We start from the raw sequence: 16,287 nt of genomic DNA on the forward strand, positions 1-16,287 counted from the left end.
TCCCCTCTGCTTTGGGGCAATGTTAATGTTGATGATGGATCGGATTAGGTGGTGGTCCGTCCAGCAGTCGTCTGCTCCTGTCATGGCGTGGGTGATGTGCACATCTTTGCAATCCCTGGCTCGGACGATGACATAGTCAAGCAGGTGCCAGTGTTTGGGGCAAGGCTGTTGCCACGATGCCTTGTATTTGTCCCTCTGAGGAGTTCATGTTCTAGACATTTTGCCAGGAGTAGGGTACCAGTCCTTATAGTCAACAGCGATGTCTAGACTGAAGTGTTTAGCCCACAAGTATCTGGCCAACAGTAAATACTGGAATTCTGAGAGCGCAAGAGTACAGCACAATGGTTTACAAATCTCTGGACTTTGTGTCATCCTGATAGTTTGTCTAGCTTCACATATTGATCGTTGCTAGTGACTCAATTCCCTGTTGGGCTACTAAAGCAAGGTTGAATTATTCTACACAGCTGGTTGCCTGCAAGCTCAGTCCTTGACGGAGGCGGATCAGCCTGCCCCCTGAATACGGCTGAAGAATTATTAAGAAATGATTGTTTCTCCAAATGATCTGCATATGACTAATACTGTGGCGAATTGGTCCTGGACCAAATGAGGCTTTCGAGCTGTATGGAGCATTGCAGTAAGCATAGAGAGAGGCGCACACACACACACACATACATGCAGTTAACACACACATATACACACATACATATAATATATATATTATATATATTATCTCTCTCTCTCTCTCTCACTCACACACACACACACACACACACACACACACACACACACACACACACACACACACTATATAGCACACTATATAGCACACTCGTACATAACGTACACAGACAAACATACATGCGCACGCATATAGCATACATAAATAATGTGGCTACAAGAGCAGACCAGAGGCTGGGCATTCTGTATAAAAGCAAAAGACTGCGGATGCTGGAATCTGGAATAAAAACAAAAAATGCTGGAAATCTCAGCGGGTCAGACAGCATCTGTGGAGAGAAAGTAGAGTTAACATTTCGGGTCGATGAGATTTCGTCAGAACTGCTGGGTATTCCGTGGCGAGTGTCTGACCTCCTGACTCCACAAAGCCTTTCGACCATCGACAAGGCACAAGTTGGGAGTGTGATGGAATGATCTCCACTTTTTTTAACTGCCTCCTTAACCTGCCCTGCCACCTCTTACGATTTGTGCACATATATCCCGAGGTCTCTCTGTTGATGCCCCTTTAGGATTGTACCCATTTAGTTTATATTTCTTCTCCTCAGTCTCTACCAAAGTGTATCACTTCACAGTATAAGTGGGAGTTTGTTCTTTATTTCATTCCTCCTAATATAAATGGTTTGTCTGTCAAATCATGTCAAATTTGCTTGGTACATTCGACCACCAGATGTAGGGCCAGAGACACCAGCTTGTACAGTTGGGTTGGTGCCGGACTGTAAGAGCAAGTTGGCTGCAGCACAATTGTCAATGAAAAGCCTGATTCAGACGGATGGCTACCATTAAATATTTACTGTGGCAAAACAGAATGTCAGCCAGGTCTCATCTGTAACTAATATATTGCCGGTAATGCGATCCTACACATCATGTGACAGGCTGTGGCTGTCAAAGATTTGAGCCTAATTTTGGAGAATGGAACTTTCTGAACACATCCAGTCACTGAAGTTCATTTGCAGGAATTTATAGCAAGTGCTGGTTTTGAAATGCCTGCAGTACTGAGTTGTGCTTTCTCAATTAACCCGAGCAAGTGTTTTACCACTTTGTCTCCCTATATAAAAAAATAAAGACTTGCATTTATATTGCGCCTTTCACGACCACCAGACATCTTAAAGAGCTTTACAGCCAATGAAGTACTTTTGGAGTGTAGTCACTGTTGTAATATGGGAAACGCGGCAGCCAATTTGCACACAGCAAGATCCCACAAACAGCAATGTAATTATGACCAAGTAATCTGCTTTTGTTATGTTGATTGAGGGATAAATATTGGCCAGGACACCGGGGATAACTTCCCTGCTCTTCTTTGAAATAGTGCCATGGGATCTTTCCGTCCACCTGAGAGAGCAGACGGGGCCTCGGTTTAATGTCTCATCCGAAAGACGGCACCTCTGACAGTGCAGCACTCCCTCAGCACTGCACTGGAGTATCAGCCTAGATTTATATGCTCAAGTCCCTAGAGTGAGATTTGAACCCACAAACTTCTGACTCAGAGGTGAGTGTGTTACCCACTGAGCTACAGCTGGCACTATAAATTAAATACATTTCAGAATTTCTTCTTCCAAAAAAAAAAACCATGCCCTGATTTTGGCTAATGCTGTTTGACAAGTCATAAAATTTAACTTCTGCCAAACCAATTACGCATTTGCATTCACTTCATCTCCTCGGCGCCACCCCCCTCCCCCCCAACTCCATTTTAACTCCCCACTTCCACTAATATCTTTAATGCCACCAGTGATTTGATCAGAAAGCTTAATGACCAATATTCCCTTTAAGCCATGTGGCCATGCAGCTCTCTGCCAGCCCCGCGCAGACCGGGACTGGCTTTTTCAATATTAAATATCGTGCATGCACAGTATTTTGATTGGGCCACGCACCCAAAAAAAATTATGAAGAACATTGGCCATGACGTGTGACAAAAGAAGTAAGCCCATTGGCCACTTTCTTTTTCTGCTTCTCCCAACAACCCCCCCCCCACTCCCAATATCAATTTTCTTCTGTTTCTAATTCCAAGAATGATCTGGTCAAGATTGACAAAACTCGCCTTCTAAGCGCAAAGTCCAAAATATGCCAATTCAAGACCTTTTTGTATTATTGTTTCTGCAAGTCAACTTGGCTCGGTGGTGACTTTCTGAGCTGGGCGGGAGAGTGGGAGAAGGTCGAGAAAGGAGAAGGAGGGTTGGACAACCAGGAGAGGTCAGAAAATGGAACAGGCTTAGAGGCCAGGGGGAGGGGGGAAATGTAGAACTGCATGAGAACAATGGGGATAGCAGAGAAAGTCGAGCAGGGGGAACGGAAATGTGGTGGGGAAAGGGGGAGGAGGGTCAAATCGTTTCAGTTTGCAGAGACCATGGGAATCAACACCAGGTTCAACCACTCTCGCTCAGTGCTTGGATGGTGTCCTGTTCCCTTATTTTTATTGTTTCCATTGCCCCCAGTAGATCTGGTAGCAGCAGCCCTTCCTGATTCATGTTTCCACTGCCTGTCTCCTGCTTCAACCAGACTCTTCGCAACCTTGGTATCAAATTTGACCCTGAAATGAGCTTTCGACCGCATATCTGCAACATATAATTAAAACCGCCTATTTCCACCTCCATAACATCGCCCCTCATCCATGCCTTTGTTACCTCCAGACTTGACTTCCAACGCACTCCTGGTTGGCCTCCCACATTCTATCCTACGTAAACTTGAAGTCATCCAAAACACAGCTGCCCGTGTCCAAGACCCACTCACCCATCACCCCTGTGCTCGCTGACCCACATTGGCTCCCGGTTAAGCAACGCCTCGATTTCAAAATTCTCATCCTTATTTGCAAATCCCTCCCATGGTCTCGCCCCTCCCTATCTCTGTAATCTCCTTCAGCCCCACAACCCCCACGAGATATCTGCACTTCTCTAATTCTGCCCTTTTCAGCATCCCTGATTATAATCGCTCAACCATTGGTGGCCGTGCCTTCTGTTGCCTCAGCCACAAGCTCTGGAATTCCCTGCCTAAACCTCGCCGCCTCTCTACCTCTCTTTCCTCCTTAAAGACACGACTTAAAACATACCTCTTTCCTGCGCTAATTTCTACTTATGCAGCTTGGTGTCAAATTTTTATCTCCTAATACTCCTGTGAAGCGCCTTGGGACGTTTCACTACATTAAAGGCGCTATATAAATGTAAGTAGTTGTTGTTGATGAATGTTTGTCTGTCCGCCAACAGAGAGCAAAAGTTGGAGCTGTATGGCATGTTCCTTGCTGTGATGCACTGCGTTCCATTTCAACTGTGTGTGAAGTGCAAGGCTGCAGACTTTCAGAACCGCAGCCAAGTGGCAAGAACAACTTGAATTTATATAGCGCCTTTAATGTCGTAAAAAAACTTCCTAAGGCGCTTCACAGGAGCGTTATCAGACAAAATTTGACACCGAGACAGGTGACCAAAAGCTTGGTCAAAGAGGTAGGTTTTAAGGAGCGACTTAAAGGAGGGTAGAGAGAGGCGGGGAGGTTTAGGGATCGAATTCCAGAGCTTGGGACCCAGGCAGCTGAAGGCTCGGCTGCCAATGGTGGAGCTCTGGAAATCGAGGATGCGCAAGATTCCAGAATTGGAGGAGCCCAGGGATCTCTGTGGGTGCAGGACATTGCAGCGATAGGGCGAGGCTATGGTCGGCCGCTGCAGGAGGTTCTCTGGCAATGAGTGGATAGATAGGAATGGAACCAGGGGCGGGCAGTCCCACCCAGCTGGACAATGGAGGAGGGGGCCAGGGGACTACAAGATCGCACTGTAGGTCAGGGTGCAGCAAGTTATTTATTTATAGGGGTGAGAAAAAACATAAGAACATAAGAAATAGGATCAGGAGTAGGCCGTACGGCCCCTCGAGCCTGCTCCGCCATTTAATACGTTCATAGCTGATCCGATCATGGACTCAGGTCCACTTCCCCGCCTGCTCCCCATAACCCCTTATTCCCTTATTGGTTAAGAAACTGTCGATCTCTGTCTTAAATTTATTCAATGACCCAGCTTCCACAGCTCTCTGAGGCAGTGAATTTCACAGATTTACAATCCTCTGAGAGAAGAAATTCCTCCTCATCTCAGTTTTAAATGGGTGGCCCCTTATTCTAAGATTATGCCAACTAGTTCTAGTCTCTCCTATCAGTGGAAACATCCTCTCTGCATCCACCTTGTCAAGCCCCTTCATAAGCTTATATGTTTCGCTAATATCATTTCTCATTCTTCTGAATTCCATTGAGTAGAGGCCCAACCTACTCAACCTTTCCTCATGAGTCAAACCCCCTTATTTCTGGAATCAACGTGGCGAACCTTCTCTAAACTGCCTCCAAAGCAAGTATATCCTTTCGTAAATATGGAAACCAAAACTGCACGCAGTATTCCAGGTGTGGCCTCACCAATACCCTATATAACTGTAGCAAGACTTCCCTCCTTTTATACTCCATCCCCTTTGCAATTGTTCCATTGGCCTTCCTGATTACTTGCTGTACCTGCATACTAACTTTTCGTGTTTTGTGCACAACGACCCCCAGGTCCCGCTGTACTGCAGCACTTTGCAATTTTTCTCCATTTAAATAATAACTTGCTCTTCGATTTTTTTTTTCTCTGCCAAAGTGCATAACCTCACACTTTCCAACATTATACTCCGTCTGCCAATTTTTTGCCCACTCACTTAGCCTGCCTCTGTCCTTTTTCAGGTTTTTTGTGTCCTTCTCACACATTGCTTTTCCTCCCATCTTTGTATCGTCAGCAAACTTGGCTACGTTACACTCAGTCCCTTCTTCCAAGTCGTTAATATAGATTGTAAATAGTTGGGGCTGCGGCACCCCACTAGTTACTGATTCCCATCTGAGAATGAACCATTTATCCCGACTCTGTCTGGTAGGGAAGAGGAGGGGAGCAGCAGGGAGAAGACTCAAAATGGGGCCAAAAAAAACAATTGCACCTGCCCAGCAATTGGCCACCACATCAACAACCACCACAAGACCAAAAAAGATCTGCAGGGATGAGTTCCTCCTCTCAGAAACCCATTAATTGAGTTTTGGACACCAAACACAATTTGGTATATAATAGGAGGTTTTCCTGGGTATGAGTCCAAGCAAATTGGATCATTCCACTAACTTAAATTTGGGGGGGGGGGGGGGGGGCGGTTGGAATCCTTTGTCTCCGAGCTGTCGAATTCTCCAATACTCACCGCATGCCCGCCATACGAACGTACAAAAAAGGGCAGGAAAAGACCATCTGGTCCATCATGCCAGTACCCGCACAGCTGTGATGCCTGAAGCATCATGGTAGACTCCCCCCACCCCCCTACTCACCAACTGCCATGGAATCTCCCGGGAGAGGCCAAATAAAGACCCATGGTCAATTAAGGGAAAAAAGTCTGGATAATTCCTCAGCGACCCATTTAGGCGATCAAAACTAGTCCAGGAGACTAACACAGGAAATATCTCCTCTTTTATGACAAAATTTTAAATGCAGGGCAAAATCCACAAAAGTAACCTCCAAAATAGGCACTAGACTAGTCTCCAGACATCATAAACGGGCAAGAATTAAAGTATTTATATCCTCGGTACTAAAATTAACTTTTCATTTATCCAGCTGACTGAGCTCAGCTCCGTATGAATGCCACGTATAGCCCAGATCTAAATAAAAACAGCTGGAAAAGAGAACAGGAGAAAGATTTCAAATAAATATTTATTTTTAATAATATTTTGTTCCACGAAGAAAAATACATAAAATTTCTACAAATGTACAACATACAAAAAAAATCACATTGCGGTTACAGCACAGAAAGAGACTGTTTGGCCTGTCAAGCCCGTGCCAGCTCTCTGCAAGAGCGCTGTGGCTCAATGTCACAATGGGCCGAAAATTCCGGCCACGCCGGGCCCGTATGAAGTGCGCACCCCCGGCGAGGCCTCGCCAAAGCCGGTTCTCAGACGCGCGATGCACATGCGCCGAAAACCGGCTTTTCCGATCTGACAAGATTTCTTTAGACCGGTCGAAAGCATCCCCGGAAGAAGGATATCCACGTGGCAGAGATGGGCCTATTTGCCCAACACATGCCCAGCGAATGTCCTTCAAACTTGTACGCCTGGTAAAAGCAGGCACATCGCTTACTTTTACCAGCGTAACACTTTTTAAAACATAAAAAATAAAATTTAAACACTCACTCTTCTATTTAAAAACCCTGTCCATTAAGGGGAGTTTATTTTTAACCCTATTAAAGCACATTAAAAAAAATTCTAAAACATTTAATTACATTTAGTTTCAATTAAATTTAAATATGTGAGGTGTGTTGTTTATTTATTTATTTATTTTATTATGCTGTGTTTCGGTGTTTTAGGGTTTTTTCTCATTGATAGTAATGGGAACTTGTAGAAACGGAGCTCCCATTTTTATGAATGAGAATACTGCATAGTGATCCAGGCCCACGTGACTCTAGCATGTACGTACGTCCTGAAAGACATCTCTCCGTGCGCTGCGCAGCGAATCTAGGCCTCCGACCGGAATCCTACATTCCTCCGGGACCTCCAGGTACTTTCGTAGATTTTTTGGGGGTCGGTGGCGTTCATGTGAAGGAAGCCTCCAACCGCAATTTCATCCCCATTGTTTTTGATAGCCCTCCTGTGAAATTTTTTACAATGTTAAAGGCACTGTGAATACAAGTTGTGGTTGTCAAATGCTGCAATTCTCTGGTTAGACCTCACTCAAGAGGCTACGCACCAAGAAACAAAGGAGACATTTAAATGCTGGAGGCTGTGCAGAGAGCAGCCACGAGGTTGTTTCCCAGTATTGGGCTTTCAGTTATAAGGAAAGATTTGGGTTTTTCAGCCAGGAATGGAGGCATTTGAGAGGCAAAGTAGATGGGATTGTCAAGGAACGGAAAAGGTCAACTGGAATGCTGCTTTAAATGAAATTGCAGGAGTGGAACAAGGGACACTGGTTCAAACTAGCACATGGTAATTTTAGTGACTGGCATCAGGAAATTTTTCTTCACACACGAAGCAATCCACACTTGGAGCGACCTCAAAGATAGAGCAGTAGAGGTGGGGGGGTTGCTGGATGGATGAATTAAGATGGGCCGAATGGCCCTCCACACCTGCAATTACCTTGCGATCTTGTAACCTCTGCCTCTCTCCTCTGAATCAGAAGATTGGGGTTTAAGCCTATCTCCAAAAACCTGAGCGCAAAAATCCAGGCTGACACTCCCCTTGCAGAGGTTGGCAAAGTCGTCCGTTTGATGAGACCTGTCGAGTTGACCACAGTTAGAACCGTCACGCCTTGCTAACAGAGGAATTAGGAAACTCAATATACACAGAATAACCTATAGGTAAATTCCAGCCTCTTTGTCAGAAGGATTGAACATAAGAATTAGGAGCAGGAGTAGGCCATTCAGCCCCTCGAGCCTGTTCTGCCATTCAATGAGATCATGGCTGATCTTCTACCTGAATTCCACTTTCCTGCACTGTCTCCATATCCCTTGATTCCCTTAATATCCAATGTGTAACAGATTGGTTTTGAAGCTGATAAAATCCATTCGGACAATTTCCTGAAGAGATTTTTAAACTTTCCAACAATTTTAATTACTGCTTTAGAAAAACTCTGGGTGGGGTGCAAATTGTTCAGTAAGAGCAGTGTAAGTTTAAAAATAACTTTAAAAGAAATTAGCTTTGACGTAAGAAGCTCTACCATTCTCTGTTTCTATGTCCGCTGTAGCTCAGTGGGTAGCACTCTCGTCTCTGCGTTAGAAGGTTGGGGTTCAAGTCCCACTCCAGGGATTTGAGCAGAAAAAAAACCTAGGCTGACACTCCAGTGCAGTATTGAGGGAGTGCTGCACTGTTCGAGCTGCTGTCTTTCGGATGAGACGTTAAACCGAGGCCCCGTCTGCTCTCTCAGGTGGACGTAAAAGGTCCCACGGCACTATTTTGAAGAAGAGCAGGGGAGTTATTCCTGGTGTCCTGGGCCAATAGTTATCCCTCAATCCACATAACAAAAACAGTCTGTCTGGTCATTATCACATTGCTGTTTATGGGAACTTGTTGTGCGTGATTCCCACATTACAACAGTGACTACACTTCAAAAATACTTCATTGGCTGCAAAGCGCGTTGGGACGTCCTGAGGTTATGAATGCCGCTATATAAGTCGAATCATTTTTTTATGTACAAGGTAAACTAATCCGAGCAAATGGCACTTTTGTATCTTGCACCAATGTAATGTGCGGGTTTTAAGAGCTATACTAACTGAGGAGTGCAGTTGCAAAGGCACTGTAATCCTCACAATGTGGTCCTACATCTGTATAGCTTCTAATGCAGCTTTGGTGAATGAGCTCAGTAGGGACCACTTTGGCTGAATGGCCTGTTTCAGTGCTGAATGGCGAACTATTGTGAAACATCTGAAAAAGGAGAACAGCAAAGTCGAACTGTATTAATGGTGACTTGCCGTAGAATGGTTACAGCACAGCAGGAGGCCATTCGGCCCATTGCACATGTGCCAGCTCTCTAAGAGCACATCAGCTCATTCCACTATTGGAGCAAGTAAAGTGCAGTCTGTGAAAGATTATATCGAGTTGTACATTAAACCCCGCGGATTGGAACCTTGACCATTCACCTCACGGTCTTGGGAGCCGAGTCCAGCGAGCCGATTTTCCGAATGTGAGCTCCCGAAACTTTCCCCCCTTTTTTGTATAACTTCCATACTGTCGAAAGGCGCTCACTAGGAAATGGATTGTGCACAGCCAGTGTACAAACCATCCAGGGGTGTGGGCCCACGGTTACTGATAATGCACAGGGGATGGACGAAGTGTGGGCCCACGATTACTGATAACGTACAGCCAATGGCCAGGCCTCACTGTGGGTGCACAGGTTCGGAAAATCGATGCTCTGATTGGCCCGTGTTCTCTGACCATTCTAGCGAGCCCTCCTCGGTGGGATCAGTCAAGCAGTCAAGTGACTCGCAATGCCTTTACCATTGAGCATCAGTCCACAGCACTAAACTGCTCATAATTACTCGCTTGTGCTAAATTAACAATAGCTCCACCACCACCACCCCTCCAAAAGAAAATCAGACAAATGGACAGATGAGCAAATGAATAATCGCACTGTTAATGTTGTGGTTAAAATTGTTGGAGCAATATAGGCCCCAAGTTTCCACACGATAAAAAACGGGCACCCCTTTGAGCTGGGCGCCCGTTTTTCGCGCCAAAAACGGCGCCGGAAAAAAAACGCGCGATTCTGGAGCGCCCTGCAGCTCCATATCTGCTAGGCGAGGCACCCAGGGGGGGCGGAGCCTACCACTCGCGCCGATTTTGTAAGTGGGAGGGGGCGGGAACCATTTAAATTAGTTTTTTCCCTGCCGGCAACCCTGCGCGTGCGCGTTGGATCGTTCGCGCACGCGCAGTGTGAAAGAAACATTGGCACTCGGCCATTTTTGTAGTTCTTTGTAGCTGTTTAATTTTTGAACATTTTTTAATAAAAGCACATTGCCATCAGCACATCAGCACTGAGGCTTCTTGCAGCAGTGAGAAGGCTGCAGAAAGTTGAGGCAGCCGTTTCCCGACATCCTCCCCCCCCCCCCCCCCCTGCCATCGGGAAATGGCTGCTGAACTTGTGAGGCTTCCTGCAGCCTTCTCACTGTCTCCTTTCCCCCCCCCCCGGCCCGCCGTCTGGAATGGCTGCCTTCCCCCCCCCCCCGCTGCGTTCGGTCAGTCGGGCCCGCACTCTCTCCCTCTACCCCCCCCCCCCCCCCCCGCGGGAACGAACGGCTGTCTCAACTTGTGAGGCTTGCTGCAGCATTCTCCCTGGCTGAAGCACTTTCACACAGGTAGGAAGATGGTTTATTTAATCTTTTCTTTGCTTATAAATTTTTATTCAGGTTGGATTTATTTGTATAATATTTGTATAAGTATAAATAAGGATTTATTATAGAATTTAATGACTTCCCTTCCCCCCCCCCCCCCCCCCTCGTTCCGGACGCCTAATTTGTAACCTGCGCCTGATTTTTTAATGTGTAGACAAGGTTTTTTCAGTTCTACAAAAATCTTCACTTGCTCCATTCTAAGTTAGTTTGCAGTATGTTTTCACTGTGGAAACTTTGAAATCAGGTGTCAGTGGCCGGACACACCCCCTTTTGAAGAAAAAATTCTGTTCCAAAGTGAAACTGTTCTAACTGACTAGAACTGCAGAAAAAAAAATGTGGAGAATTGCGATTTCTAAGATAGTCCGTTCTCCACCAGTTGCTCCTAAAAATCAGGCGCAAATCATGTGGAAACTTGGGCCCACAGAGGGCAATTTGACCTGTATCTAGCACATATTATTCCTTGTCTATGTATCAACCATGGCTCAGTGGGTAGCACTCACGCCTCTTGAGTTAGAAAGTTGAGAGTTCAGGTCCCACTCCAGATACTTGAGCACGTAAATCTAGGCTGACATTCCAGTGCAGTGCTGCACTGTTGGAGGTGCCGTCTTTCGGATGAGACGTTAAACCAATGCCACTTCTGCGCTCTCAGGTGGACGTAAAAGATCCCAGGGCACTATTTCGAAGAGCAGCAGGGGAGTTATCCCCAGTGTCGAGGCCAATATTTACCCCGCAAGCAACATCATTAAAAACAGATGATTTGTTCATTATCACATTCCAGTTTGTGGGAGCTTGCTGTGCGCAAATTGGCTGCCACGTTTCCCACATTACAACAGTGACTACACTCCAAAAGTACTTAATTGGTTGTAAAGCGCTTTGAGACATCCCAAGGTTGTGAAAGGTGCTACATAAATGCAAGTTCTTTCTTTATGTCGATGTTGCGTTCAAAAAGTAGAAAAATCTGATGGTGGTCAACCATGCCATCCCTCGCTCAGATGGATTAGCCCAGTGTCTGCTCAGCGTGACCTTATGCCTTTGTCTTGCCTTCCAGGAATAGAGAGTCTGTACGAGAGAGCTCTCCACCTCCGCAAGATTCTCCTGACCTTGCCGCGCTCTGTGATTATCGTGATGCGATACCTCTTCTCCTTTCTAAACCAGTGAGTATATCTCCCGCCTGTCTTCTGCTCATTCGGAAATGTGTCTCGTATTTGTGGGAAAATTAATGCAAGGTTAGTTTTCCAAGTGACTGCTGGCATCCTGGTACTTTATCTGCTGATGCAGCTATTAATGGGTGCCGTCTGCAGCAAGAGAGCAGCAGGGGAAAGGAGTATCAGAGCGCTAACAATTTCCCTAAATAGGCTTTCTGATAAATGAAAACAAATGATAGTTCACTGCTTAAATTTGGCCTTGCGATGTGAAGTGGAGTTTGCTGGGAGAGTGTCCTGCCCTCACGGTCCTGGCTTGGGAGCGTCATCCCGTGCTCCCCTCCTCTTTCCCCCCCCCCCCCCCCCACAATCTTCCATTTAAATTAATGGTGTCACAGCTAGAATACTGCGTACAGTGTTCTGGTCACCACATTACAGGAAATATATGATTGCACTAGGGAGGGTACAGAGGAGATTTATGAGGATGTTGCCTGGACTGGAGAATTTTAGCTGTGAGGAAAGATTGGATAGGCTGGGGTTGTTTTCTTTGGAGCAGAGGAAGGTGAGGGGAGACCTTATTGTGGTGTATAAAATTATGAGGGGCCTAGATAGAGTGGACAGGAAGGACCTTAGAATGGAGTCAACAACCAGGGGGCATAGAATTAAAGTAATTGGGGGGAGGTTTAGAGGAGATTTGGTGGGGGTCTGGAACTCACTGCCTGAAAGGGTGGTAGAGGCAGAAACGCTTGCCGCATTTTAAAAGTAACTGAATATGCACTTGAAGTGCCGTAACCTACAGGGCTACGGACCAAGAGCTGGAAAGTGGGATTAGGCTGGATAGCTCTTGGTCAGCCGGCGTGGACCTGATAGTCTGAAATGGCCTCCTTCTGTGCCGTAAATTTCTATGATTCTATGAGTCGTATGCAGCACTCGCCTCACCTTTCCGATCTGCATTGCCGAGGGTGGCACTGTCCCTGCCAGGAACGGCAGTTGGAGAATGAGCATTTGCCTGATCAGCTTCCGACTTATGGTTGACGTCCTGCTCCATGATTAGTCCAACATGAGTTCTTCATGAACGGGACAGAAAAGCTCCTCGGGTGACCCAACTAAGATTGAGAAAGTGCCCCCAACCCCCATCTCTCCCCTTAACCCCACAAGAGCCTCCTCCCACTCCTCTTCATCCAGTACCATCTGCATATTCTTCTATTCCTTTCTCCTCCACATGCTCACCACCACCTTTAAGGGTACAGTAGCATAGCGGTTATGTTCCGGGACTGATAATCCAGAGGCCTGGACTAATGATCCGGAGACAAGAGTTCAAATCCCACCACGGCAGCCGGGGAATTTAAATACAATGAAATAAGTCAGGAATAAAAATCTACCATCAATAATGGTGACCATGAACATAAGAATTAGGAGCAGGAGTGGGCCACTCGGCCCCTCGAGCCTGCTCCGCCATTCACTGAGATCATGGCTGATCATCTAGATGTGGGTTTAGCTTTGTATGTATGAGAGAGCATCCAGTCTTACTCTTAACCAAATAAACTTTGAGATTATGGGTCGTCTTAAGCAGACAACAACTCCTTTGGTTGTATCTAGGCGCAAAATAGTGACCAAGCATCGAGAGAGAGGTCTGCTGTCAGCCGTGGCTCAGTGGACAGCACCCTTGCCTCTTGAGTCAGAAGGTTGTGGGTTCAGGTCAGAGACTTGAGCATAAAATTCTAGGCTGACACACTAGTGCTGTGCTGAGGGAGCGCTGCACTGTCTGAGGTGCCATTTTTGAGATGAGATGTTAAACCGAGGCCCTGTCTGCCCTCTCAGGTGGGCGTAAAAGATCCCATGGCACCATTTCGAAGAAGAGCAGGGCAGTTCTTCCTGGTGTCCTGGCCAATATTTATCCCTCACCTGACATCACTAAAACAGATTATCTGTTTGTGGGAGCTTGCTGTGCGCAAATTGGCTGACCCGTTTCTCACATTACAATAGTGAATGCACTTCAAAAAGTACTAGATTGTAATTTGCCGGTGGTGCTGGCGGGCCTGTGAAAAGAGGACAATTGCGCCCCCAGAGTTCCCGTGCCCAGTGCACTGAGCTGCGTGGGTGCAGATCTCGGGGCGCTCTGTCATGGAGCCACGCAGCGCGCCCCTCTCACTCTGACTCCGCTGCATCTTGAAGCCGGCTGGGAGAGCCTTGGAGCAGCAATTTGATTCACAACGGTCTCGTGTCACGTTATTTGGAGTTGAAGGTTATTTTTATTTTGCTCAAGGCCATTCTGACATTTTTTCGCAAAGAAGAATGTTGGTATTTCCTCTATTTCAGCCAACGGTTGATGTGGACCGGAGGGGAAAGCAAAAACATCGTGGAGCCGTGTTGTGCAGGTTTTCTGAATCTAGCTCTAACATTCCAAGCCTGTTAACCCCAGCCCCTGATCACTGCTGCCCCGATCACTGCCAGCCCGGTAACCCCAGCCCCCGATCACTGCCAGCCCGGTAACCCCAGCCCCCGATCGCTGCCGGCCCGGTAACCCCAGCCCCCGATCGCTGCCAGCCCGGTAACCCCAGCCCCCGATCGCGGCTCCCGGTAACCCTAGCCCCCGATCGCTGCTGGCCCGGCTCCCTATTGTGTCAGCAGCTATGCGTGTGGCTCGGGTTTTTGCCAGAATAACGCAAACGTTCTCCCTGCCGCTCGTTTCGTGGGAAAATGTGAGGTTATCCACTTTGGTAGGAAAAATAAAAAAACTATTTATTATTTAAATGGGGAGAGATTACAAAATGCGGTGGTACAGAGGGAACTGGGGTCCTTGTACATGAAACATGAAAAGTTAGTATGCAGGTTCAGCAAGTAATCAGGAAGGCAAATGGAATGTTGGCCTTTATTGCAAGGGGGATAGAGTATAAAAGCAGAGAAGTCCTGCTACAACTGTACAGGGTATTGGTGAGACCACACCTGGAGTACTGCCAACAGTTTTGGTCTTATTTAAGGAGGGATATACTTGTAATGGAGGCAGTTCATAGAAGGTTCACGAGGTTGATACCTGAGATGAAGGGGTTGTCATATGAAGAAATGTTGAGCAGGTTGGGTCTGTACTCATATTTGAGTTTAGAAGAATGAGAGGTGATCTTATTGAAATGTATAAGATTCTGAGGGGGCTTGACAAGGTGGATGCAGAGAGGATGTTTCCACTGATGGGGGAGACTAGAACTAGGGGGCATAGTTTCATAATAAGGGGTCGCACTTTAAAATAGAAATGAGGAATTTCTTCTGAGGGTTGTAAATCTGTGGAATTCTCTGCCACAGAGAGCTTGGAGGCTGGGTCATTGCATATATTTAAGGTGGAGAGAGACAGATTTTTGAAAGATAAGGGAGTCATCATCATCATAGGGAGTCCCTCGGAATCAAGGAAGACTTGCTTCCACTCTGAGTTCTTAGGTGGCTGTGCAGTCCAAATTGAGAACCACAGTCTCTGTCACAGGTGGGACAGCTGATCAAGTGTAGTCAGTGCTTCGATGCTGGGGATGTTGGCCTGGTCGAGGACGCTAACATTGGTGGGTCTGTCCTCCCAGGGGATTTGTAGGATCTTGCGGAGACATCATTGGTGGTATTTCTCCAGCGACTTGAGGTGTCTACTGTACATGGTCCAAGGGTTATGGGGAGTGGGCGGGGAAGTGGAGTTGAGGCCAGGATCAGATCAGCCATGATCTTCTTCTGTGGCGGAACAGACTCGAGGGGCCAAATGGCCGACTCCTGCTCTTATTTCTTATGTTCTGACCGCTTACCCTTGCACTGATTTGCCTTTCGTCTCTTGGCAGCTTGTCTCAGTACAATGACGAAAACATGATGGATCCTTACAACCTGGCCATCTGCTTCGGCCCAACGCTGATGCCTGTTCCTGACACACAGGATCAAGTCTCGTGCCAGGCGCACGTGAACGAGCTGATTAAAACCATCATCATCCACAACGAGCTGATTTTCCCGGATTCGAAGGACCTGGATGGACCGGTGTATGAGAAGTGCATGGCCAGCGACGATTATTGGTAAGCTCTGGGGATCCCCCACCAGTCAGCATTAGTTCCGACTGTCACATCTCCCACATTGGGTGTTCGAGTGGGGTTGGTCGGCCTGAATCCACTTCAATATAAAATCATACAGATACACTATCTCCCAGAGATCTTTTATTTAACCACAAACGCAAGGATGGAATAAGAACCCAACTTAACCTGTTCTGGAGTCTTCCAGTTGGCCTGACCGACGCTCGCTTGAAGTCTGTTGGAATCTTTACACACCTTCGCTTCATTAGACCAGGATACGTTTATCCAGGCCGGCTGCAATTAAAAAAAACACTATGGGGTCAAAGTTCGGTCCCGCCGCTTTTGAGGCGTTGACACCGGCTGAGTGCTAATATTAATGGCAGGCGGTAGGTGCCACCTCAAACTTCAAAATTCAGTTTTTCCGTCCAAAGATGAGAGCGCATTGCACACTCATCCTCGGGCCTAACGGAGCGGTATCTCAAGAGGCCAAACTAATTTCCCCACGGTAGGCAGCCGGCACGCAAGTTTAAAAAAAAAATGGGGAA

General features: G+C 46.8%; 1 protein-coding gene across 2 annotated transcripts in view; it reads left to right on the forward strand.

Annotated features, from left to right (window-relative positions):
• Positions 1-16,287, forward strand: part of srgap1a (SLIT-ROBO Rho GTPase activating protein 1a) — a 289,071-nt gene that overhangs the window by 245,295 nt on the left and 27,489 nt on the right. For both annotated transcript variants that reach the window (XM_070900273.1, XM_070900274.1), the window contains exons 16-17: positions 11,621-11,726; positions 15,524-15,748. In XM_070900273.1, the coding sequence (XP_070756374.1) occupies positions 11,621-11,726; positions 15,524-15,748 (331 nt within the window). The remainder of the gene's footprint in view (positions 1-11,620; positions 11,727-15,523; positions 15,749-16,287) is intronic.

Source organism: Pristiophorus japonicus, chromosome 15 (genome assembly GCF_044704955.1).
Source record: "Pristiophorus japonicus isolate sPriJap1 chromosome 15, sPriJap1.hap1, whole genome shotgun sequence".
In the NCBI taxonomy this organism is placed as follows: domain Eukaryota; kingdom Metazoa; phylum Chordata; class Chondrichthyes; family Pristiophoridae; genus Pristiophorus; species Pristiophorus japonicus.